At 44.0% G+C, this 25,566-nt stretch overlaps 1 protein-coding gene across 3 annotated transcripts in view; it reads right to left on the bottom strand.

The window, feature by feature from the left end:
* Positions 1 to 6,054: 6,054 nt before the first annotated feature.
* The window catches only part of dclk1b (doublecortin-like kinase 1b), a 64,420-nt gene continuing 44,908 nt past the window's right edge, over positions 6,055 to 25,566 (bottom strand). The window contains exons 1-13 of one of the 3 annotated variants that reach the window (XM_036536365.1): positions 23,672 to 23,745; positions 22,762 to 22,856; positions 16,110 to 16,197; positions 15,541 to 15,710; positions 15,030 to 15,149; positions 13,897 to 14,043; positions 12,071 to 12,204; positions 11,228 to 11,305; positions 10,536 to 10,632; positions 9,985 to 10,065; positions 9,411 to 9,524; positions 7,495 to 7,568; positions 6,136 to 6,255 (exon numbers count right to left, since the gene is read on the bottom strand). In XM_036536365.1, the coding sequence (XP_036392258.1) occupies positions 6,198 to 6,255; positions 7,495 to 7,568; positions 9,411 to 9,524; positions 9,985 to 10,065; positions 10,536 to 10,632; positions 11,228 to 11,305; positions 12,071 to 12,204; positions 13,897 to 14,043; positions 15,030 to 15,149; positions 15,541 to 15,710; positions 16,110 to 16,197; positions 22,762 to 22,856; positions 23,672 to 23,690 (1,275 nt within the window). In that variant the 5' untranslated portion in view covers positions 23,691 to 23,745 and the 3' untranslated portion in view covers positions 6,136 to 6,197. Of the gene's footprint in view, positions 6,256 to 7,494; positions 7,569 to 9,410; positions 9,525 to 9,984; positions 10,066 to 10,535; positions 10,633 to 11,227; positions 11,306 to 12,070; positions 12,205 to 13,896; positions 14,044 to 15,029; positions 15,150 to 15,540; positions 15,711 to 16,109; positions 16,198 to 22,761; positions 22,857 to 23,671; positions 23,746 to 25,566 lie in introns of those variants that run through there. The other 2 variants (XM_036536364.1, XM_036536363.1) reach the window with 2 other exon arrangements.

Below are 25,566 nucleotides of genomic sequence, written 5' to 3'. Positions count from 1 at the left end.
CGAGCGCATTTTAACGTTTTTATTAAGTTAATTAAAAAATACAGCCAGCTGTGGCTGGAAAAAAATCAAAACTGACAGCAGAGAAGAGAAGACATATCAATGTTCCGTAGTATTCTGGTTGTGACCTCCCAGTTACATAACATATAAAAACGTTTCTGTATTTCTTGTCATACTGAACCTTATTTCGTCAACTTTAGCATATATGAAAATGTCTGCGCGCAGAAAACATATTCGGGATATGTTTCACATATAGTATTGTGTCAGGTGGACGGGGAGATTTAATTTGATGCGCAGATGGGCTACATTCTTAGAAATCGCTACAACCTAAGTGTGAATTGAGCAGTGTAACGGTAGAAGTGGATTTAATCAATTTCATATTCATATTCTTCCTTTCAAAAAAAAAAAAAAAAAAACCTTCATGGAAGTGGTTTTCAGTAACTACCCCTTCTTTTATAAATTCAAGTAAGACCAGGTATTTCATTCATCGTTTTTATCTGGATAATGAGCAGACATCTCTATAAGTGATCGAGTATGAATAATTTAATTAGCTAATGGTATTATTTTATGCATTGTTACTCCAACATATAGTACCAGTCATAAGTCCAAATAGAAGGGTTTTTCTTTGCCATTATTCTAAAATGTAGAAAACAGTAACAAAAAAGACATCAAAACCATGAAATAACCCAAATGAAATTATCCAGTGACTAAAAAAAGTGTTAAAACTAAGCCAAAATTTTTTTTGTAAAGAATTTTATACATAGACAAATATAAATAGTGAAGTTGATGCCTCAGCAAATTTTTTTTGATATGTTCCATTCCCCCACGTGGATTGCAAGTGCGCCCCTCTGTATTTTCTCTGGGCGCCGAGCCTGTGCCTTAGAAACAAATTTCAAGCATTTAAGTACAAGTCTTTAGATCAAGATATGTCTTTGAACGTTTCCCATTAATCCAGTATGTCCAGAACATTTGCCTGGTACAGTACACCATTTCAAAAGAACACATTTACATTGCTGTGGAGTATCCCACCTTGTGGTACTTGTGGTACCTACAAAATTGTGTTGTGGTTTTTGCACACCTGCTCATGTCATTCATTTTACAATTCAAATTTCATTTCTCTGCAGACACTGATAACTCCCAGGACAAACAAATCAGACCTCCTCAGTTTCAGGACGCAGTTTATTCACAGGTTTGGCTTGCTGCTGAGTGCACCACAGTCTGATGTTTGCTACTGAAATGCAATGACATTTCACTGAATGAAGTAGCTGTTTTTTTTTTCCCATTCAAACATTTTTTTTATTATTATAACAAAAAATGGCTATTTAGCATACATAATACTCTGATGGGTTTAAAGACATCCTATCCCTTCAAATGGATTCACAATCAATAAAGTGGAACATACAAGTAATCAAGCATTTATAAACCTGTTGAGTTTCAAACAGCAACGCCATGCCTCACCTGTGCTTTAACACATTTCTGCTCCGTGCCCTTTGTGCCCCTCTCTGATCCAAGTTCACATATTCCACAGAAAGATGTGTTGAGTCAAACTTCAGCGCTGTCTGACAGACACAGTATTCATCACAATGACTTAAAATAAAGGACGCGGATCCTTTTAAACTGGGGTTCAGTTGTGGACAATCACACAATGTTTTTTTTTTTCTTCTTTTAAATGCACAGTAAGAAAAGCTGTTGTGTTTATAAATAGCAGATGCTGTCTACGTAGCTAAGCCAGCATAACTACATGCCGTTTTTGTGCTTTTTTTTTTTTTTTTTGCTTCTTTTAACCCTTTGAGAACTGTACCCACGTGTGCTCATCTCAGTTCCTTTTGTTTGAGGTTCATTGACATATAGGCCTTCATGTCAGTGTGTGAAAACTACAGCATGTGGGTTCTGCATGCGAACCTTTCCGGCACTCTTGCTTGCTTGTGCAAAATTAATTTATCGAAAGACATGTAGAAGACAACTCCAGCAAGTCTATTTCAGAAAATGAATTCCTAACCCTTTGAGATTACATTGTTTTTAGCTTGCGTGCAATTTTGATATACAGACTGTGGCCCATTGAACTGCACTGACAATGAGAAAAATGATGCAGAAGGGGAAAAAAAAAAACTTTAAAAATGGGTAAAAAGATTAAATTATGGGGCAGAAAAAAAAAATCAAGGCCTTTTCTAGCACACACATCTTAAAATGTATGAGCCCAAAAGGACCGAATACTGAAAGAATGCACTGAGTCAAAAACATCATCTCAATGCTTGAAATAAAGTGAATACACAGAGTGCAGTACAGTTAATACAATCATTGATTCAGCATCTGGATTTGACACATACGAGGAACAAAGAAGGCAAGACTTGGCACAGTGGCTGTTGATCAGGAGATTTCTCTGTGTTTGTTTTCAATATATGACTAATTTTTTTTTCTTTTTTTTTGAAAAGGTCAACATCATATTGGAATGGTCCATATGACACTGTCATCACCTCCTTTGAGTTGATTGGAGAACACTGCTGACATCTGGCAACGGCCACACGCAGAAAAATCAAGCCGAGGACAAACACATATATGAACACAGAGAAGCAGTTCTCAGAGGGTTAACTTGTGCTGAAGACAATTAAAAGGAATGATCCAGATTCCATCTAACCACAATTCTTCTGTCCTTAACTTTAAGTCATGAACTGAAGCAAGCATTATTTTTTTTCTATTACACAACATTATGAGCTCAGTGGTTGCTGACAAAAAAACAAGTTGTGTATAAAAAAAATTAAAAAAAAAACCTATCAGACTTGCCTAAATTCATTCATCATGGTTTCTCTCATCAGGGCTGAGATCATTGAATTACAAACGGCTAGTCTTAATACACGAAGAGTACAGAAAATTAAGTTTTTCATGTCATCCCCCCTCTCCTTTAATGACTGGAGTTCTCAAATCTACACAGGCATTAGCATGTATCCACCTCCAGTAATAAAAAAGTATAATCATTTTCCCGTTGTGGATTTTGTATGTAAATATGTCTGTTCAGTGGTTCTTAAACATCTTGTGCAGTTTTAACAAAGTATAAAACTTTTTGTAATTCTCCAGGTCATGTTGTGTTCCAACTGAAGTGGCATGGCCATTTATTCTGACCGGTTGTTATACTATAGTACAACAGCAGGTGGCAGTCTTGGTACAGCTCCAGCACTAAGTGTCTGTCAGCCACTTCATACACAAAGTGCTAGTTTCACCACTGCAGTTTAGTAAGTCATTTTATCAACTTAAACTAGCTGTATTTTAAGTGAACTGAGAGGAAACAATACTGTTGAGTGATTAGAGGACTGAATGTGGTAGCATACGGTCATTCATTTGGCTACATTTATGGATCTCTGGACCAATTCCAACAGCTAAATCGAAGACCTTCTGAGGTAAAGAGGTGAGTACAATATTGTGACAGCCCTCTCAGTAAAAAAGCCATCTATGCACAGTCCAGCATTGTTTGCCAACACTTACCCCAACAAAACACTTGACCACAGACTGAGTTTGGTGCCATGGCATCATCATGTAAGAAAGAAAATCTCTGAAATCAATGTATTTGTGCCCCAGCCATGGAGTCATAGACACACAGAGGTGAGCATACAGAGGGTATAGCTTCAACATTAATGTGTTGGACAGCTGACTGTTCAAAATGCTCTGTACCTTCATCCTGCAATCCAACATGAACTAGACCCAACTTATTGGTCTAGCACATGAAGTGTTCGCGCATGAACTGGTACTCACACTCTAATCTCTGCTGTTTTACCGTTTTGTGCTTTTAACAATGTGGTAATGCCATTTGCCCATAGTCATGAGTGACCACTGTTAAGCTTAGTTCAACAAACATTTCAGTTCATCACCGTTTAAAAAAAATTCCCAAATCTGAAGAAAAATGTAAAATTGATTGAAATACAATTTTAGACTTTGCAGCTGTCTGCTTCTGCCTGTTCAGATCCCTGACTCCACAGTCCATGTAGCTGTCTGCTTCTGCCTGTTCAGATCCCTGACTCCACAGTCCATGTCCGATAGCTTGATTGCCTTAAACCCACATACAATGTGCTGTCTGGGCTGCATGGCAAGGGTTCTCGTATTTAGCTGTTGAGGTTGGAACAGAGTGTCTGTAAATTTTGTTTATTGCAACAAATTCTCATGTAGTACTCCGTTTCCAATTCTGAGAAACACTTACGTTAACATTGTGACAAACACAAGTTTTTAGTCCACTGTCCTTGTGCCTCCATTATTACAGCTTTATTAAAAGTACCACAGTTCACATTTCATTGTTTATGACCACCATAGAAAATATGTAAAAGAAAAAAAACACCCCCCCCCCCAAAAAAAAAAAAAAAAAAAAAAAAAAACTGTCCACTGGACGGAAAAAAATCAGATCTGATTATTCTTATAAATAATAATAAAAAAAAAAATGCTACATTTGCATCCCAGTTTGCATAACATTCCAACTCCTCCAACTCTCTCACGGTCAGCTGTGACTACAACAAGCTCCGATCATTCTGATGTCATCACAGGAAGTCATTTCATAGTCCTGAAAGTCAGACCTGTCTCTCCGATGTGACGTCCAGGACAGACCGTTTTACAAAACTGTGACCTGAAAACAATCATCCAAGGATACCTATTTGTTTTGGGGGATATATTTATTGGGGGGGGTACATTGGTAGGGACCGTAGCGTGGGTAATGCGTGTCTGTGTCAACTCTGAATTGAGATACTGTACTGCTGTACCCTACTGTGCTGGGTGTGAAAAGTGTACACTGTGTGTACGTTAATTTAATTGCACTTATTTCTCTCTTGTTCAGACAGGACCTTATAATCTCACATTACAAAACAACTTCTAGGTATCCGACCTATTTGCTGATGACCTTGGTCTACGACCAAAAACATGAAAAGGCAGCGGCAAAAAAAAAAAATTGTGCACAATTGCCGTTTCAATATCCAATATTTTATAATCTGGAACAAGTGTGGTTTTAAAAAGGGCTAGTGCTTTATTGGACAGACCAGCAGGAGAGTGCAGAGGGTGATTCAGATATCGTTTCCTGTGCTTTCATGTACTAAAGACTCACTTACAAAACTGAAACCTAACTACAATGAAACCCAGGATAAAGGGGGTTACCACTGAACTGACTTACTCAGTTCCACTTTGACATCAAAACTATATATAACTGAATATTAATAAAGAGCATAAAGGCTGGTACAAGTATTGTTTTAAATTATGTTATTTTGTATGGAAGTTTCTTTTTTGTTCTTCTCTAGTGAGATAAATAAACCAGTGACCAACTATTAAAATAAAACTATTTTTTACATTACATACAAACTGCTCAGGAAGGACTTTTTGCCAGAATATCATTTGTCCGCAACTTATTATCTACTGAATTGTGCTTTCTGTAGAGCTCTCAAAGACTCTCAAAGGGCTTTTGCTTATCTACAGCTGGTCTTTCCACGTAAACACAAAAGGAGGAGGCTTCACTGTCCCATGACGCCTGTCTCTACAATTTAACTGTCAATTTAAAAAAAATAAATTAATAAGGCCTTGCAATTGCTGCGCAGTTTTACGAAAAAAATCAGCACGTACCGAATCATGGAGGGCGCAGATGTTATTCGAATGGTAAGACAGCTAGGGGGTTAGACATTCCGAAACACAGCATCACTCTCACTTTAGCTCTGAGTACAGCATGGGGCGGGGAGGGGGAGGAAAAAGCAGTCATCTCTCTCACCAAGACTCAAGTTAAACACTGAAAACAAAATAATAAATACATATAAATAATCAAAAAATCAAATCAGCGAATAAATAAAACCCATAAATAAAAAAGTAGCATACCGACATAAAGCCATGTTTACGGGGGACACGTCCTGTGAGTTAGATCGGACCATCTGCACCATTGTGCTTAAAAAACACGCTGCCGGTTCTGATCCAATTACCCCTCTCCATTCTCTCTCCTCTTTCCCCCTACCTCTCTGCGCCCATCCCCGCCCCCACCCCACCCCACCGTCTCCTCTCCTCCGGGGGGCCAGTCGGGGCTCCTGGTAGAGCGGAGGGGGTGGGGCTCTAGAAAGGTGAGTTGGGCGAGCGGACCGTCTCGGCGGAGCTGGGGGAGTAGTCCTCGGACTCGGAGGTAAATTCGGCGGGGGTGGGGCTGAGGGGGGCGGCGGCGGCGGGGAAGCTGCTCTGCGGCGGGCGGAGCGTGGGCCTCACATCCTGGTGGCGTCTTCGTCTGAAAACCTGCCTCTCCTTATCAAGAGCGGTGGTCTGGGAGGGACACAGGATACAAGCTGTCAGCGCCTCGCGGGGCGAAGAGGATCATGGGAAAAAGGAAGAGGGATCCCACTGTCTGGGTTTCTCGAGGTGGCAGTTGACTGAGGGCTTTGTAGTTTTGTTGAAATCTGTTATCTGTTATATATTTATATGTTCTTGCAGTCAATGCTTTTATACTGATTGCTTCAGTTTCAAGAGCACCAGGAAATGTGCCCTGAAAAACCTACACCCAGTGAAAGTATTTGTGTAGATATAGCAAGCATTTACCCAACATGTGAGTGATGCTACTTGGTGAGTGCTCGCTACAGCCAACGAAACACGTTCCCTGGGTTTTCTTTTCAAAAACCTGTTGACTCTTCCCTGACTTTAATATTAAATTCAAGCCTCAAGTACATGCAGTATAAAACACAGAAAGGCCATGGCAGCACAGTATGCCAAAGCTTCTGTAAAAAAAAAAAAAAAAAAAACACTTTAAGACACTCGCTCAGAAGTGGTGGGGTGATTCAGTCAGGTAAATGCTGTTGTGGTGGGGGCCTGTGAGTGTGGGCTGCGCTGTACTTCCAGATCATATTACAGAGCCAGGGTAAATAGCTGTGTAGGTGTCACTGTCCAGTGCAGAGGAAATGCCAACAACAGAGAGAGGAAGGTGACCCCCCCCATATGCAAGGCTGTGATCAAGCCTCCTAGGGGAGTGGAATGTCAGTGGGCATCAGACACAATCCACAGGTCATTCACAACAACAAAAAACAGAGTCACAGAGGATCACAGAGTCACAAATTACCTTTACACATCCATGTCAAAACACTTCCACCAAACCGGGTAGCATTAAAAGGTGCAACATATACACAAAACCAATATACCCCACTGTAGCACTGTAACGTATACTCAGAGGTATGCGTTACACATACCATCCTTTTACACAGAAAAGGAGAGGGTCGACTATACAACCAAGTCAAAGAAGAGATGAGCACGGAGCGAGTGAGATGGAGGAAGCTGGTGATGTCACTGTGAGTGATGACATGACAGGGTGTCTCAGAGTACCGTCTGATGAGGCAGAGGGAAGCAACAAATGGGATTGGGGGGGAGGGGGCAGGGCGGGGGAGGGGGAGGCGCAACGGCTCAGAAGCAATGCATCGGCCCACTGGGAAGAAACTAAGGGGGGAAAGGGGGGGATGAAGACTGCCAGCACGTTGCCATGGAAACACTGCGTGTTGGCGCTGCACCGTGCCATACCTTATCCAATACATCCCTGGGTGCTGGTAGTAGTCCAAAGACCCTGATCTCTGGATGGTAAACCCCTGGTCCAGCTGAGCAGAGAGAAATGAGCGCAACTCAGTGGATCATCTCTTTAAAACTGATTTTTTTTTTTTTTAAACTCAAGAATTCACTGTACTGTAAGATAAGACATCTTGTACAAAGCTGCTGGCTACGGCTCTGAGCTGAAAGCTCTGTTGAGCAGTGACAGCTGTGGCCTGGAATATGCTTTGCTGTTTCAGAGATGACAACCAAATAAACAAGTGAGGAAAAAAATGAACAAACAATAGCAAAAGCAAACGGGATTGGCAGATTCACGGGTCATTCAGTAATCACCACCAGGCATACCCTGATGCCACTATGCTTCTGTGCTTTAGGATCCTGGGTAGGACCCAGTGCGATGTGGGTTTTAGCTCTCACTCGGTAGGAGGAGCTAAAACATAACAGTAGACAACATTGTTAATGTGTCTCAAAATCTTTGCGGAGGAACGTACAGAAAGGGTACAACACAAACATAAATGTTTTCATACACGGAATAAAGCTTTCCAATGTTTCTGCATATAAAATAAAGTGAAACGTGTCAAAGAGCTCGGGATTTTGATGTTGAACACCATCAATTCCATTTATGGAAATGGATAACACTCTCCATAACATAATTTCATTTTAACAGCACAAAGTTATGTTTCTCTCTGGGTTCTGAGAGAATCTGCCAGTTTTGATTTTAGGATGGAAGGCCTAGTATACTGGGTTTAAATCTCAAGGTTTCAGACACTGCCAAAACATTACAAAACTCGTTCACTGCTCAACCACACATTGCACATTTACCTCTCCAAGTAAGAGAATCAACATTGTCAGCACGTTGGTGCCAAGTTTCCAAACAAAACTAGGGTTTCCCCCAACCTTCTAACCCAAGTTATCTTCTCAGAGCTGAGACAAATCCACCTTACTTGCATTGGCCAGTTCAAATTTGTGTATCTGAATTTAATTCACCTTGTGAATACAATAACTGACAAACCTGGAGAAATCTAATTCTGTAAAGGAATTTCCTGGTAAATAACACTGTAGAAAGCTGTCTGGTTTATAAGTGTGGTTTTAAAGATGGTAGCTTGACCGCTGGCCACTGGTTCCCTGGTCGAGTCCCTGACAACAGTGCTGACAGTCCGTACGAGAGAGAGAGCGAGAGAGAGAGGAAGAGGAGGAGAGAGACTGAAGCTCGAGCAACGCAAAGGCGGATCTCGCAGGAGGAAGAGGATGGTTGTTCTGACGATGAAGCCGGCGAGGAGTGGGAGATTCGACATGAGAGCGCGATCAATGGGAGACAGGGCGGCTCGTCCCAGTGGCTCAATGAGGTTGAGGGCGGATCAGAGAAACGTAATGGGCTCAGGATGCTAAAGATAAGATGCTCATTCTTACTGCAGGCGGGATACGTGCACCTGGAGAGAGAGCTACATGGACACCAACCCCTTCTGGGTCATCTCTCAGTTTATGCTTTTCTTCTCAGTAAAGAAACCTCATTGCAAATCATCTCAAGAAATAATATAATCTTTGGGAAGGAAGGAAAAATGACAACACAAAAATGGCTGAGTCTCATTCCACCTGATGAGAGCACTAACGCAGCCATTCCTAACCCATGCAATTCCGAATGTGCCTTTCAGATGGGCATTATACCGTGATCAGCTCCTGAAAAGTCAGAATTATTAATTGATTAATGAGCACCAAAACCAATAATAAGAACATAGCACATACTTAAAATTACTCGTGCTGCAGCAATCCCCACAGACAGTTAGCCAGGTACCTGAGGATGAGGATGATGACCCTGAGGGAGGAAGAGCTGTGAGAAGAAACCGCTCCTGCAAGTACCTGTTACCTGCAGTGCGTATGTGACAGATGCTTACTGTTATGACGGACACTCCAGCCGTGGTGCTGTTGGCTTTGGGACCCGTGTTGAAGTGCTTCTTGATTTTCCCGGCCACCGAAAGCTGGTGCTCGTTCTCCGACACGCCGTCATCCTGGGAGACAGGGGAGAGCATCACTCCGATTCAGATCATTGCAGCTGTAACACCCGAGTCCAGCTTTAAGCATTACCCCTGTATGAGTGTGTGTGTGTGTGTGCTTATATGCTGAATATAAATAGAGATGAAGACAGAGACAGAGAGAGAAATAGGCTGGTAGACAGACGGACGGACAGACAGGTAGACAGACGGATGGACGGAGAGATAGATATGTGTGATGGGTGTGAGAGGATATGACACAATCTCTTGTCTTTAATTAGGAAATAAGTTTTGGACAAGCGCAGATTGTTGGCAGAGGTGATATATGTGAGCTACCTTAACAGAAAAATGTAGCTGTAGCATATGTATCTTAATGCTGTTATCTAAATGGTAAATTTTCAACATTTGTTCTAGAATGCCAGTCATTTTTTTGTTCTGCATTTCTCTGGAATAACAGTGGAATGTGTGTCTCACTCACATTGACCCAGGGGTGATCGAGGACCTGCAGGGCTGTGTATCTCTGATCCACCTCCACCTGAAGCATGGATGTTATGAGCTCCTGCAGAGAAAGCAAAACACATTCTCAGAAGACTGAACCCTGAGAGATGAGAGAAAACACACGCACGCACGCACGCACGCACGCACACACGCACACACGCACACACGCACACACCCACACGCACCCACACGCACCCACACGCACCCACACGCACACACACGCACACACATGCACGCACACACACACCCACACACACCCACACACACCCACACACACCCACACACACCCACACACACACCCACACACACCCACACACACCCACACACACCCACACACACCCACACACACCCACACACGCACGCACGCACGCACGCACGCACGCACACACACACACACACACACACACACCCCTAAGCAGAATACACAATGCAGACATGTACTCACTCACTGTCAAATACAAACACAGACCTTTGGAGAGTCCAAAACCTGTGCGAACACACACACACACACTCACACATGCACACACATACCTTAGCAGTGTCTGAAACATTGTCCCAGTATGGTAAGGGAAAATCAAGCTGTCCCATTAGAATCTGATCAAAGAGTGCCTCCTGGTCATCACTACTTCTGCAAAATAGACAGATACAGAGCAAAATTATTCTCTTTTATTTACTATTGGGAGAATAAGCAACTCATTCCATCATTTGAAACACTACATAAATCCACAAACACATTTACAAGTACATTTAATGTATAATCACTGTGTTAGGTTTGTAAATTGTATATCAACGCTGAAGATACACTACTCGGCCAAGTAACACTTTTCCAACCATAAACTAGAGAGAATTATGTAGTTGTGATGTACTGTTCACTTGCCAGCACAGAACGGGGACAGTACTGCAAGCACCACTGTCATTTAAAGAAAATACTGATTCATATTTTAAACAGCATTAATTAAATCATAAATCCCTTCATGTTAAAACTAATGGCTTGTAATACAGGCTTATAATATAATAATGTAATTATATAAAATAAAATAACATGACTTAGAGTACATAAAACTATATTGCCCTGAGAACTCCAATGTCTCCATCAGTAGGTAGCAAGTTTATATTTATGTTAAAATTCTCATTTAACAAAATTGGTTGAGAGCAAACACACATTTCCAAATCAAACGTGGTCAGACACACACATGACAAGCATGAATGCACTGAGTACATACCCGCGGAAAGGGGGAAACCCACACAGGAGGATGTAAGTAATAACGCCGGCCGCCCAGATGTCAACCTTCAGACCATACCTGTCAGGGCAGAGGAGACGAGTCAGGTCAGGAGAGGGGTTTTGGTCTGAGCTTCTCCGCAGCCGTTAAAAAGGAGGCCGTGACATCTGCAAACAGCAAGGACTCAAGAGGCGGTGCCAGCGTGACCTGCACAGCTGTGTACTGCAAGGGTCACAGCATCCACCTGCGAAACCGTGACCAGCCTTCAACCATTTCTCCCCATCAACTTCCAAATCAGCTCCTTTCTCCTCCTGTTCTATCCCGTTTTATCTGATACAATTCAGACATACAGCACTCCACCTTTGGTTTCCTTTTCGTATGGTTGGTGGGGGGATACGCATTGGTGTTGGTTGTGATGAAAAACAGCTTTTCCATTAGCACTGACCTGTGTGTCTGAAAGGGGTCGCCCAATTTCAGTATGACTTTCTACTTTAACAGGGTTCAGTATTAATAGGTTTGTTTACCTGTGACAAAACGACCATTGTGTGACACAGTCCAATAACAGGCTAAATGATGCCCTTTTCTGCCTTTCCGTGCCATTGCTCAGAGACGCGTGTGACCAACAGCACATTAGCCCATCATTCATCTCACAAAAAACATCGGTGTGGAGGGCGGGAGGGAAAACTAACAGTAAAACCCTCTCTAGACGGCGGTGTCTTGGCAGGTGAGGTCAGTGGGGCAGGTGGAAAAAAGGTCAGTGCCTTTATAAATAATCAATAACCAAAGCCTTCACATCAATAGCCTATCCTGTGCCCGTCTCCAGTGGTGGAGGTGACCCGGACTCACCCAGTCTCAGCAATGATCTCTGGTGCTACATATGTGGGGGTCCCACACACAGTGTACAGGGGCCCGTCCACTAGGGTGGCCAAGCCGAAATCACCAAGCTTCAGGGACTTGCTACCATCCTGGTGTTCGTACACCTGGAACACAACGAGAGGAAGCTGAGTGAAGACCTGGCCAGAGAGTGTTTGTGAATGTTCTTCATCAACATACATATGCCCCTCATAAACATACATACAGATGTCAACCGTGCATAAAAACGGGATTACTTTGCAGGATTACTTTGTACAATACATCTATTGTGTGGTACATTTACATTTATTCATTTGGCAGACGCTTTTATCCAAAGCGACTTACATAGGTTACAGTTCTTTACAATGTTGTCCATTTATACAGCTGAGGCAACTGTGGGTAAAGTACCTTGCCCAAGGGTACAGTAGCAGTGTCCCAGCGGGGATCGAACCGGCAACCTTTCGGTTACGAGTCCTGCTCCTTAACCATTGTGCGACACTGCCGTGTGGTGATGGTCTTGGCACAGAAGTACACAAATTTCCATGCAAAATTAAACCAGCCGTGCAGAGATGGCATCCTTCAGAGCCAAGCTAGCAGTAGGATGCTTGAGGGCTGTAGGATTTTGAATGCTGCACTGGAGTTACACAACATCTGTGCCACTGAACCCCCCCCACCCAAAAAAAGCTCACCTCTCTATTCCACTAGAAGTAGAGTGAATGATTTTGAAAACAAGCTCCCAGCCACAAGCAATTATCTCCCGCGAGAGAGAGAGAGAGGGAAAGTGGATCCATACTGCATCTGTGCATCTCCTGCCAGAGTGACTCTCTAATCAAAGAGGAGGCTGGCTGAGTTTGTGCAGCAGTGAAAGGGGACAGGCAGGGGGTGGAAGTGACAGTCATTTCGGGATGCGCAATTTCATCAAAGGAACAACGGGAGGCGATGGAATCGAAGGCCCTGCGGCAGAGGTAAGTTACCCTGCAGAAGTGGAGTTACGAGGTTTCCAACTCTTCCACGTAGGTAAGGGAGAATACCGATCTAGCAGGGTGTGCGCGTGTTATTTTTGTGGATGTGACCTTCCCACTGCGCAAGGAGCAGAAACGGAAGAGACTCCCGCCCCCCATGATAAAGTTGTTCCGTTTTTTTTTTCGGGGTGCAGCGTTATAAACAGAAGGCCCTGGAGCATACGGTTTAGTTAAGAAGCGCAGATGATGGCTCTTGAGCGGGCACTGACTGAAGTGGTGACTCACTTCTCACTCCTCTGTACGGGTGAGATCACAGCTCCAGCCCAATTTAGAAGCTGCCCTCGCTGTGAAGCCAGCATGCTGCTTTTCCTCTCTCTCTCTCTCTCACACACACACACACACATCTGGGACTCCAACACTCAGAAGTGTGTTTTTAAGTGGATGCAGTGGGCAGCACTTCCGCATCATCTTTCACAAACAGTGTCGCAGCGAGGGGAGAGGGCGAGGGAGCAGAGAGAGGGGCAAGAGAAACTTCCGGCCACCGCAAGCGAAGCCGCGGCCGGTTGTGTCACCAGAAACAAAGCCGAGCAAATAAAGCTTCAAAAACACAGAATGATTCAGAGTGCAATTTGATTTGATCATGTCTTACCAAGCCAGCACAAGAGGCAAATCACTTTAGAGCACGGTTTGGCCAAACAATAAGATGACTCACTTTGTTTTTTTTCTAGTACCGTAACCTTGCCAAACAAGAGCGGACTCCATTCAAGATGTCAAAGTGACTCATTTCCCAGTTTCCAAATTCCCTTTCCACACACACAGGCGCGCACACACACACACACACACACACACTGCTCTCACCAGCAGGTTCTCTGGCTTGATGTCACGGTGGACGATGTTAAGGCTGTGCAGGTACTTGATGGCGCTGGCCAGGTTGTACAGCATACCACTGGCATCACGCTCTGTGTACTTGTTGGTGGAGGTGATGGCATCAAAGAGATCACCTCCCTATGGAAACACAAACATATAATAATTACATGTAATTACAGTGACAATTTCAGAATACAAGCATACTTCCCTCAGTCACACGCACACACAGAGACACACAAAATGCTGTTAAACACTAGCAGGTGCTGGGATGAAATAACACAAAAAGAGCAAACAAAACAATTAACAATAAGCCACTAATGCTTTTTCTCCATCCTGCAAATGAACAGCCGCTCTGGGCTCTGATTACCTTGACAACAGAGGTACTTTTGATTAAATTTTTCATGGGGTATTTCAATTCATTTTTGTTCCTTACTTTTTCAGTGAATTGCTCCAGGCCCCTAACCTTTACCTGAACAGAAATGGAGTTGGTGAAGTGGGGTTTCACATTAATAATTACACTGGCACAGAGCAGGAAGTGATTTATTTCAGACAGCTCCACGGCCACGCTCAGAAACATTACTTTCAAAAGACCCTTCAGAAGTGAGCAATATCCAGATTTTCAAATTTGACTCTAAAGTGCAGCAGTCTCAGACTTGTTATTAAAAAATGTTGATTCAAGATGTCTTCAAAGGCTGTGAAGTATTCGGTCTGGCCTATTTTTTGGCTCTGTGGCATTTATCAAAATCCCATTGCAGAAACAACAAAATGGAGCAAAGGCTTAAAATAGAGCCCTTCTCGACAGAGGCAATGCTTGTCTGAGGAAGAGTTATCAAAAAGAGCTTGAGGAAAAAGTCGTGAAATGGGGTGTCATTTAACATCAGACTGCATTCTTCTAAGACCGAAACGAAACAAACACTGACAAACAAACATTATTGTTACATTATTGGCATTTAGCAGATATTCTCATCCAGAGAGACTTTCATCAATTATGGGTTTTTTACAATGTTATCCATTTATCCAGCTGGATATTTACTACGGCAATTGTGGGTTAAGTATCATACCCAAGGGTGCAGCAGCAGTGCAGTGCATGGTCATGGTTTTCAGAGGCTAGAGGCTTTCTGTACCTTAACCAGCTCCATGACCAGGTAGAGCTCGTTGTAAGTGTCCATCTCCTCAATGAGCAGAACGATGTTGGGGTGCTTCACTCTTCTCAGTATGGACACTTCGTTCTGGATCATGTGCTCCTGAAGAAGACACCAAGGGAGGCTCAAGAATGCAACTACACCTTCCTATATCATTGGTACTATAAGAAGCAAAATGTAGGTATCTACAAGAGAGGAAAATATAAGCCCCACACAGCTCTTATATTGTATATATTGCATAATTCTTTTTCTATTTAACATTGATGTAGTTTTTATTTTATCATGTTTGGTGTGGGCATTGTCTTTTCTTTCCTTTACAGTATAATCATAACATGCTAATAAAATATTTGCATACTGTTTATTACACTGACATCTGTACTGATACCTATTTTTTATGAATGGGGGACTTCAGGATCACTGTTGGTCCTACTGAATGTTCAATGGCAGGAATGTAAGGGAGCCACTGGGCAGTCTCCTGGGTGATGGGACTTACCTTTCCTCTACATTTTCCTTTGTTGATGATTTTCAGAGCGTACTCTCTCCCTGTGGACCTCTCCACGCACTCCCTCACCACCGCAAAGTTCCCGTCCCCGATCGTCCTGCCCACTTTGTACCTCTCTGCAATGGAGGGTGGGACCTGGGGGTACTCTTCCATCAGCTCAGCTGCAATGCAGAGCACAGAAACAAACATGGCCATTACCCCTGGGCATTCCTTCCTGGAAATGCATTTGCTTTTCAGTTACAAACACGCTGGTGAGTACTACAGCCCTCTAGATAAGGAACAGTCCTCAAGGGACAGTAATTGGTGTCCATACTGGGATCAAAGCCAAACACTCTCCTGTCTCATTTCCAGAGCCAGGTTCCTCAGAGTCGGAGCCAATATCATTGACGCTTGTTTCAATCTCAGCTATCATTTCACTCTGGGTCATTTCCACTCCTTAGATGTAAGTATCAATTTCAAATACAAACTCTGGAGTTACAGAAGAAAGTCAAAACTTCAGTCGAGAGTGCAGGAGTAGCAGGTCTGTCCGCGCCTCCACCCTGCCCCCTCCCCAGCCTCACCTTCGCTCCCCACCCCGTCACCCTCGTCCATGGAGCTGCAGACCTTGGTGGAGGCCAGAGACAGCGAGGACCCACTGTGCTGGGAGCCCTAAAGGGGGGGGACAGAGGGAGTGAAAAGAGGCTTCAGCACCACTCCCTCCACAGGGACTCTCTCCATTCCTTTCAAAAGCAAGATTAGGAGGTGGTTAATAATTGTAAAAAACCTGTGGTGCAAAATGATCTTCTCCAGAGACATCACCAGCCATCCATCACCTCTAACCGAAGGTTGTCATTTAGCATTTCAAAGCCGTATTGCCTCCAACTGCCACGTTTCCCATCCCCTTTGAAATGGATACATAATGGAGGGCGTGAAAGAGTCTTACACAACCAGCTGTCATATCCCATCGCCTCTGCAGCGTGAAGAGCCAAGGGTAACAGGAAGTGGGGTGCAGTCTGCGTTTTTTAGCTTCAGTTTCTGTCACAGCAATGTCTTTTTGGCCAGACACGAAATGGGCCTATTGAGCGAGAGCCCTGCAATCTCGACCTTGCAGGAGCCGGCGCTCGCTGGAAAACATGACCCGTGAAAAAAGGCGGGTGTCAAGAGATTCAAAGACCAGCAGGAAGCTGCTGAAAAAAGAAAAAAAAACACACTGGTTCATGTTCGTGATATAACTGGATCTGCAATACGATGGCTGCCCAGCTTTTTCGTGTTTACATAACTCAGCTTCATTATATATCAGTTATTCATAAATGCAAATGTACAAACAGCGTGCTCTTTCCATTTAAAAAAAATGGCCGGTTAAAGTGAATTAGGATGACTGGTGGTGTTTTTCCTCCTAATTGTCCCTTGCAATCTACTCCCTGCTCTAAAACCTCACTCACAGTTTCGAGGTCTCTCTGAAGGAAATAAAACCGCTGTTTCTATGGAAACCATTTAAGCAAGAGGCACTAATAATACCTAGACGGCACAGAGCAAGCAGGTTGGGGCACGCCTGGGAACATTTCCTGCAATGAACCTACTTTCCAAATAAGGGCACTTCCTATTTTCCTCAAAGTTGCACCTTGCAATGGGTAAACATGACTGCGAGAATTCTTCTGAATCCTAAATGTTTCATGACATTCGACTGGCAGCAAAAGAGTGTTTACATTAAAAAATCATGGACTGAATTCTTGTGGATTATTGGACTTTGTTATGTAGGTATGATAGTGCAACAACACAAATACAAAAGTAACCTGATTAGTTAGAGAATATAACACATGGACCCCAACTTAAATACTTATTGAGCGCAAATGGTCAGGGTCATGCATTTAAAACCGTGTTGAATTAGTGACCAGATTAGCCGATTAGTTCGGTGATGTTAGAAACAAGGCGCTAAAGGCTTGCAATGTGGCCCGCCTCTCTTACAACAGCTCCTTACTTCAGCAGAGGGAAAAAAAAAAAAAGAGTAAAGAATGAACTTGTGCTCAGTGCTCCACAGACCCAAGGTTACCGGATCCCAAAGGGGGAGAAGCCTGTGTGTATGCGGCGGGGAGCTAATCACCAGTACTGGCATCTCTACCAGGGGCCGCTGACTGCCAGCCAAGCCCAGAGTGGCAGTCAGACGCCAGGCCTGTGGGGACTGAGTATGGGCTTCTGTTGGCAGGAACATCAGATACGAGAGAGGGCGAGCTGGACCCAAACACATACAGCTTCAACTGAACAAATAAACTACTTTATATAAACCCCCCCGGGCCCTCGGGATTGGCAAAATTACTTGGAGAGTTGAAACTGCTTTACTGTTTCCAGTGGCCAGTGGCACAGAGGAGATCTGCAAGAGGGCCAACACAAAATCCCTGAGCTAAGTCTGCCCCTCATGCCATCTCCCTCACTCTGCCCCCACAGAGATAATGCAAATAAGACTCTCCTCTCCCAGAAAAACAGAACAGAACGGATTCGTACAGTCAATCACAAACTTTTAAGTACTACAGCAATCCCCCTCACTACGGCATGACATCCGGCATATAATGTCATCGAAACAGTGTTAATCTGCTCAAGTGGGAGCAACACTGTCATCTTGTCTGGACTGGAGGCTTAAACAGAGTGAAGCTCACTGTCCTGCCCTGACCTGCTTCACACTTTTAATTAGAACTGCAGACAGAAACTGTTCTGTCTGAGGGGACTGGCACCATGGTAAAACCTCTTAGAGATGTGATATCTAAACTGAAGGTAATGAACTGCAATACGTTTTGAAGAAAATCCGGGCGGGGGGAAAAAAAAAAACTACATCATTACCAAAAGGTACATTATGCCCTTTTCAAAAATTGGATCCCTTTTCATCAAGAAATCTCCCCCTGTTACTCTGTCCCTGTATCCACGGGGGTGCTTCATGTCCAGCTCTGGGTTTTAATCATGCTGCAAACATCACAACATCTTGCACTTTGGTGATCCAATTACAGACATCTCCTGGAAAAAGGACTGATTTGGGGTGAGAGAGGTTTTTCAGCTCTGTGTTTTGTTTTTTTTCTACCACACCCTCTGCCAAGAAGGGCAATTCACTGAATAAAAATTTACAGATTTTCAGAACTCTTAGAAATGTATATGGAAGCAAAAAGGAGTACGTACAGCAATTATCTTCAAGACCTGTAAAATGGATTCTCTCTCTCTCTCTCTCTCTCTCTCGCTCTCACACACACACACACACACACAAACAAACAAACAAACAAGCCCTCTAACACAAACTAAAACAGATGAAAAGAATACAAACAGAATAGCATATGAACCCATAACCTATCTGGCGGGTATGAGACAGCTGATCAGCAGCTAGGCATTAAATATTAAAAAGTGCTATATGTGAAGAAATGGGATGAGATGGAAATAGTGAATGCCTTCACACAATCATCTGGCGCTTTGGGGTGCCCCAGCAGACAAAGAAACGACTTATTTTTCCATCTTTTGTTCTGGGGATAACTAAAGCTGAGGAGATAACATAACTCCACATCCATCTACACTGTCAGCTGCTTTGCATTTCAAATGAAAAAAGTGTGCCAGATTAGCAAGAGAAATATCTTGGTTTAGCACCATTTCTACACATTAAAAGGCCCTATTTTATACTGTTTCAACATTGGTGGCACAGATATTGAATATGTACGACTCATATTTCATCAGTGGTCACATGACTTTACGGAGAGAAAGCCAGAGACTATAGGTTATGAGGTCATAACTGTAGAGTGGACTTTTGCTTCTTAAGCTTGGCCAGCTAATTTCAAAAAGTGGGACATACTCTCGACACATAAAGACTCAACTTCCCACAGCGCAGTTCATCTAGCTGTGAAAATCTGTATTGGAGCCATTTGGCCACAATTTAACATAGATAATAGATATGGCTGTTAAATGCAACTGCAAGCCTGTTGCCATGCCACCTCCACTCAGCACAAACCCATTTCCTACAAATAACCATTTTGAAACTTTTTTTGAAAAACGAACGTGTAAATGCCCACATCGTGCAGGAGAGCTCAAGTTTTGAGCAAAGTAAATTGAGCGACTTACATTTACATCATTGCCATTTAGCAGACGCTCTTATCCAGAGTGACTTACATAGGTTGCAATTTACACGTTATCATTTATACAGCTGGATATTTACTGGGCAGTTCTGGGTTAAGTACCTTGCCCAAGGGTACAGCAGCAGTGCCCTAGCAGGGAATCAAACCAGCAACCTTTCAGTTACGAGCCTTGTTCCTTACCACTAAGGAAGGCCCAAGTATCACAGCCAATGCTAAACAGCCAATGAGCTGCTATATAATCACTCACTGTTGCACTGCTTCAGATCAACATAGCATGCTGTTGCACATTTAGAAGAGCCCTCCTGTAAACGCCAGTGGCATTTACATTTCAGAGCCCAGAATGACTCCCATTTCCAGAAGAGGAAAATTAGACTTTGAAATCATCTATTCTTTAGAGGTCCTTCAAGGTATCTGCTTGATTCGTTCATATCATGTGGAAGAGAGCAAACAGGAAAGACTACAGACAGCTGGAATAGGAGCACTGACAAAGATTAGTGCTAAGTGGAGAAACAAATTTTTGCACACAGATAGAATCAAGCCAAGTTTTTCAAAGGGGAAATGGTCTGAAAGTCAATATATAGAGTTTAGCTTTTGGCAATGCCATTTTCAAAGCTAAAATCTCACACAAAGAGTGTATATAAACACTTTATTTTTAAATGAGTTTTTTTAACGTTCTATGCCTCCGGTCAAGAAAAAGTCATGCAGTCCCAGGCCCAGATAAGAAAGCTGTGCCTTTTCTTTCAAAGGAAGTGAACTTCATGAGGAGGGCATGTCACTGGATGATATGTAGTGTTGTTTGGAGTCTGCCTCATGCATGCTATTATCGAATTGTTTGGAGTCATCTGTAGTTACAGTACTCTGGAACATATATGGCTTCTTGGGAGTTCTGTCAGGTTTTTTACCACCATTTACTGCGACTTGGCAAAGCTTCCTCATGCACAGAACTAGGATATACTGTCATTCCTGTAAGGAGCCCGAGTCCTCATTTATCCGGTATGACTGCGCTGTAGTGGAGGTTGTGGATCTTGACATCTATGACATCAACTGGCAGGATGAAACAAAGCAAAACAAATCATCACTTTTTCCCTGAGACTGGCAGTGGGACCAGTGTGTGACATGGAGTTTGTATGCTTGTATTGCTGCACTGTAGCCTAACGACGGCTCACAGCAGTAATGACGTCAGGGAGCGGGCATACATACACACACACCCACACAGGGAGACAGACAGACACAGACACACACATACGTGCACACAGGCACACAAACAGGCACTTACACGTGGATGGGAGCATACACATGACATTCCTTCAACAGTAATGATCGTCATCACTGTCAAACCACTCGGGGTGGGGGGGGGGGCACTGTCAGCATCATACCACACCATTCCTCTCGCCTGCATCTCACGTCCTTCCTCCTCTCTCCTCGTCCACCTCTTCCTTACCCTCTGCTACAGGGATGGAAGGGCCATGGCTACACACAACCCCAGGTCCAGCTGTGCACCAGTGCTGCTACCTACTGCCATAATAAGAGATACAGCTGCCCTAATTGGACCCACAACTCACAAATCCCTCCCTCTCTCTCTCTCTCTCTCTCTCTCTGACCGACTTAAGCCTTTTTACACAGGATATATGTCAGGGCCCAATAATGAGCCGGCTGGTAGCGACTGTATATCATACATGGACAAGCCGGAGCTACGCAGGACATGTAATTAAAGCAGGCTAAGCCGGGATAAAGCTCCCAGCCCTGGGCCTAAAAGCGCGGTAAGCAGCACAGAACAGCGGAGGAGGGAAATGAGCCAGAGTCTGTCCTGCAGGCTCATCTCTGGTTGCTAGGTTACTTTCCAGGCAGTTGGGAGCGGATTTCTTGTGCATTACTTCACAGCCTCGGCGGATTGGCTAGGTGGCTGGTGAAGATTCCTACATGGGGACAACGGCTTCCCTTCTCTCCCAAGTCCATGTGAAACAGGAAGAAGAGATCACATGATCATTGCACAGGGCATTGATACCCGGTTATTTCCCCAACAGCTTCCACTAGCATCTACCTGACACTGACTATCAACATATCACTCAAATGGCATGTTGTTGCTATTATAAATATAAATAGCATTAAAACAAATTTAGCAAAAACATAAGGGCTTTGATATTTTCTCTCAGTGACACAGTTTCTATACAGTTCACGTGAGGAATTTCACATCACTGAAGTCGATTTTGCCTGGGGTTGTAGAGTAAGCTGGCTCCGAGTTTGGCTCTAATCAAAGCATCACAGCTTTGATTATTGGTACACTGGCGGTGGCTACATCACTGTTCAGCTTGATGATCGGATTAATCAGGAAGGTTATCGTGCATGAATGGACCAAAGGGCAGGATGCCTCGAGACAGAACAGCTGAGAGTTTGAGTCTTACAGTGACATTTATAAGCATTTGAGATGAAGCGGGCAGCAGTAAAAATTTAACCTCTAGTTTGTGCATTAAGTATCCTCAGACAGAATGACAGGAGTCCAAACTCGGCTAGCCATAATGAAAAAAAACTGCATTCCTGAATGAATTCTCTCCTTTTCCCAAAGGGCACAGCACAAAGTGTGTTATCATGAGTCTGAGTGTGGGGGTGGGGGGTGGGGGGGCAGCTGCATACAAATCAGACCACAGCAACTTCCCAGACTACAGAAGCTGGGAATGTAGAGTGTACCATCATTTCTCCCGGGACTGGATTCTTCATCCCTCTATTCTACATCTACAAGAGTTCAAATTAATGTCAATCCACACGTGTTTAATAGGTCCAAATAGGTACAAATGTAGAGAAATACAACTACACTGTGTCACAACTACTTTCTGTGTCACATCTACACTTGTCACACTACTCTCTATGATAAGTGAATTCACACTGAACGTTCTGTACCAACGTAACACTATAAATATTTGATTGACCCTTAAACAACAGATGCTCATATCCTCTGCTCTGGTTACACAGTCCTTAAAAAATCCAGTGAGATTATTATGAAGGAAGAGCAGAATCTCTTAACATGACAACTGCCACCTCTTCAAAAACAGAGCTATAAAAGAGGCAGCATCCTCCTTTCACAAGAACATAACAGAAAATAAAAAGGAAAAGAGGCAGGGGGTCAAAAGGCTCTTACCCGACGTCTTCTGAGACTTCCCGGACTCGTTGGGGACGGGCTGGGGGACTTCCCTGACCGAGGGGTCGACAGCTGACTGCCCGGAGTCCCATTAACTAGAATAACAAAAACACAGAGAGAGAGAGAGAGAAGAAAGATGGGTGGACAGAAAAACACAGTGAATGGTTGTTAATGGCTTTGGCCGCAAACCAACTTAGTACAGCTCATGGTACTGACACTGACCAGGAATAATGAAGACACACTTCACAGCTGAACCCCCCTTGCCCCCCCACCCTCCAAAAAAAAATCAATGTGATGAAGTTATATATTGCTTCATGTTCAGAATTCCTCACAATTAAAAGCATCGTAAAAGACAGCAAACAAGGAATTATTTGCTAGGATAAAAATCACAGCACAGACCTTATATCAGAGGCAGATTTATAGCGAGGCAACCTGCATTAATGAGATCACTATTCCAGAGTTCAAGGCACTGATAAAATCATTTATGCATCATCTCTTTCCCTAAAAATTTGCAATTCATCAAGGAAAGCAGAAACCTATACAAACTCTCTCAGCCACTAGATTCCATGGAACTCAAGCTACGACTAAGAATCACTGAGCATCACAAAGGCAGTATAAGCAAAAACCAGAACAATATTTAGTCACTTTTATAACAGCAGAGCAAGAAAAAAAAAAAAAAAAAGACCACACACGCAACCAACACAAACACCTACAATCCCACTTGACCAGAGTATCTACATAGGAGCAACAATCGCAAAAAGAGTATGCGAAAGTTGTCACTGTTGCACAGACGTCTTGACAGATTAAAATTCCTCAATCGGCACACGGAAGGTTAGGCTTCCTCAGCGCGTGTGGAGCAGGGACCTGGTCGTGTGGGGGGGGCGTGGGGGGGGGGAGAAGAGGCTCTTACCTTCTATGCACTGCAGCATGGTGGCGAGGCAGAGCTGCTCTCCTCAGAGCTCGGCGCGGCTCTGCCACGGCGGTGTGAATGAACGGCGGAGGAGGGGAGGCGGGCGGTAAGTAGTGAACGCTCGCGCGCGGTCATAGGCAGACCGCCGTCCTGCGTAGGTCTGACGCGGGCCCGGCGGCGGTGGGAGGTGCTGGTGCTACATCAAAGGTGTCAATTAAACGCGAGGAGGCTGCCAGGGATTATGGGGCTGTGTGCCCCCCCCCTCCCGCCTTTCTCAATTAAGCGTCCACAAAAGCAACAGCGATACGTGTTTTAACCGCATTAATGTGCTTAATGACTGAAAGGGCTATCAGAGACGAGGCACCCGGAGAATGTGTTAATGCTGAGTGCATGGAAATAAATTAAATATGGATTACAACACTCCCTACAAAACATCCTCTACAAAGCTGCTGTGTATACAAAATCCTCCTCGCCCGCAGCACCTTAAGACAGTCCGATCAAAGCCCTTTCTCTGTGTTTAAAACGGCTACATTCTCTCTCCCTTTGTCTTTAATCGAGTCTCATACAGTATGATTATTATTTTTTAAAGCCCTGCTCACCAGTCTCATTATGGAGTCAAGCGGTAAAAAGAACACGGTGTGATTCCTCAGCTTCTTCATTCTGTAGCCCTCACAGAGTTACCCCTCAAGCACATCTGGGCCACACAATGGAGCAGGGTCAGCCCCAAACCATACTGCTTTCCCTGCATAGCCATATGCCGGAGCTTTTTGTCTCAGAACACTCTTGAAAACGTGTCTTCTTTTCTAGCTTTAGTGGGAAATGGGGCATAATGTATGCAGTGTCTGTGTCTGAGTGTGTGTGAGTGTGTGAGTGTGTGTGTGTGTGTGTGTGTGTGTGCATGCGTGCGAGTGAGAGTACGCCTGTGACTTTTGGATGAATCATGCATTTTCACGCCATCTGACAGCACACTTTTAATTATTATCGGGTACACTGCAGATAGTAGGGGGAATGCATCACCACACTATTTTAGGTCCTGAAAACAGACTCTCAGTACAGCTTTACTGTCATATTTGTGCCCTTCTCAGAACCGAATTTAAGGGCTGTTAAATGATGAGTAACGCGTATGAATTTTGAGAACCAGGAGGGCTTAAGGCTCTCTGAAATAGTAAATACTAATTGTAGATCAGTATTATAAGCTTTCTGGATCAGACAGCAACTGGAAATTCTGCCCTCAATCAACACTTGTACTTAACTTTAACTCACACTGCGAAGTTCAAAGTGCGAGCCCCCCCCCCCCCCCCCCCCCATTGTCAGTTAAGTGCAATACAATAGAGACACTGGGGTAAGTATTAGGCATAGGATGGATGCTTCAAAAATCACACACACACACACACACACACACAAAATATTGCTGGCTGTGATCCCAGTGCGGAGGTCTCAATGGTTCAGTTATTCACTTTTGGAGCATATGGAGTATAGGAGGCCTATGAAATTTTCAACTAGTTTAAACAATCACAAAGAACTTCCAACAGTGGCGGAAAAAAACACGACAGCAATATTGCTGAGGTTGATTTTTTTTTTTGCCCGCACTGCCTGAATAAACACTAAGCTTAAAGTGACTGCGCCGTTAATGGGCGTGTGAATGTATGTGAGCGAAGGGACCCGGAGCGTCACCGCGGCGCGGAGCCCGGGGAAGACAAGTGTCAGGCTCCTGATTATGCAGCATCTCACCGCTCGCAGGCCACGCCGGGCACCTCGCCTCGTTAGGCAGCGCTTGCTCGGAGGTCTCTGACGCAGGAACGGGAGAGGGAGGCCTGCTTTGCATGCGAAGCGCGGCGCGGGGCCGAGGTACAGGGCTGCGGGTCATCCCGGGGCGTTCGGCGGGGGCGTCCCGC

The sequence above is a fragment of the Megalops cyprinoides genome, chromosome 9 (assembly GCF_013368585.1).
Source record: "Megalops cyprinoides isolate fMegCyp1 chromosome 9, fMegCyp1.pri, whole genome shotgun sequence".
Lineage (NCBI taxonomy): Eukaryota > Metazoa > Chordata > Actinopteri > Elopiformes > Megalopidae > Megalops > Megalops cyprinoides.
The sequence above is the reverse complement of the archived record's forward strand: the minus strand, read 5'-3'. Positions and strand labels throughout refer to the sequence as shown.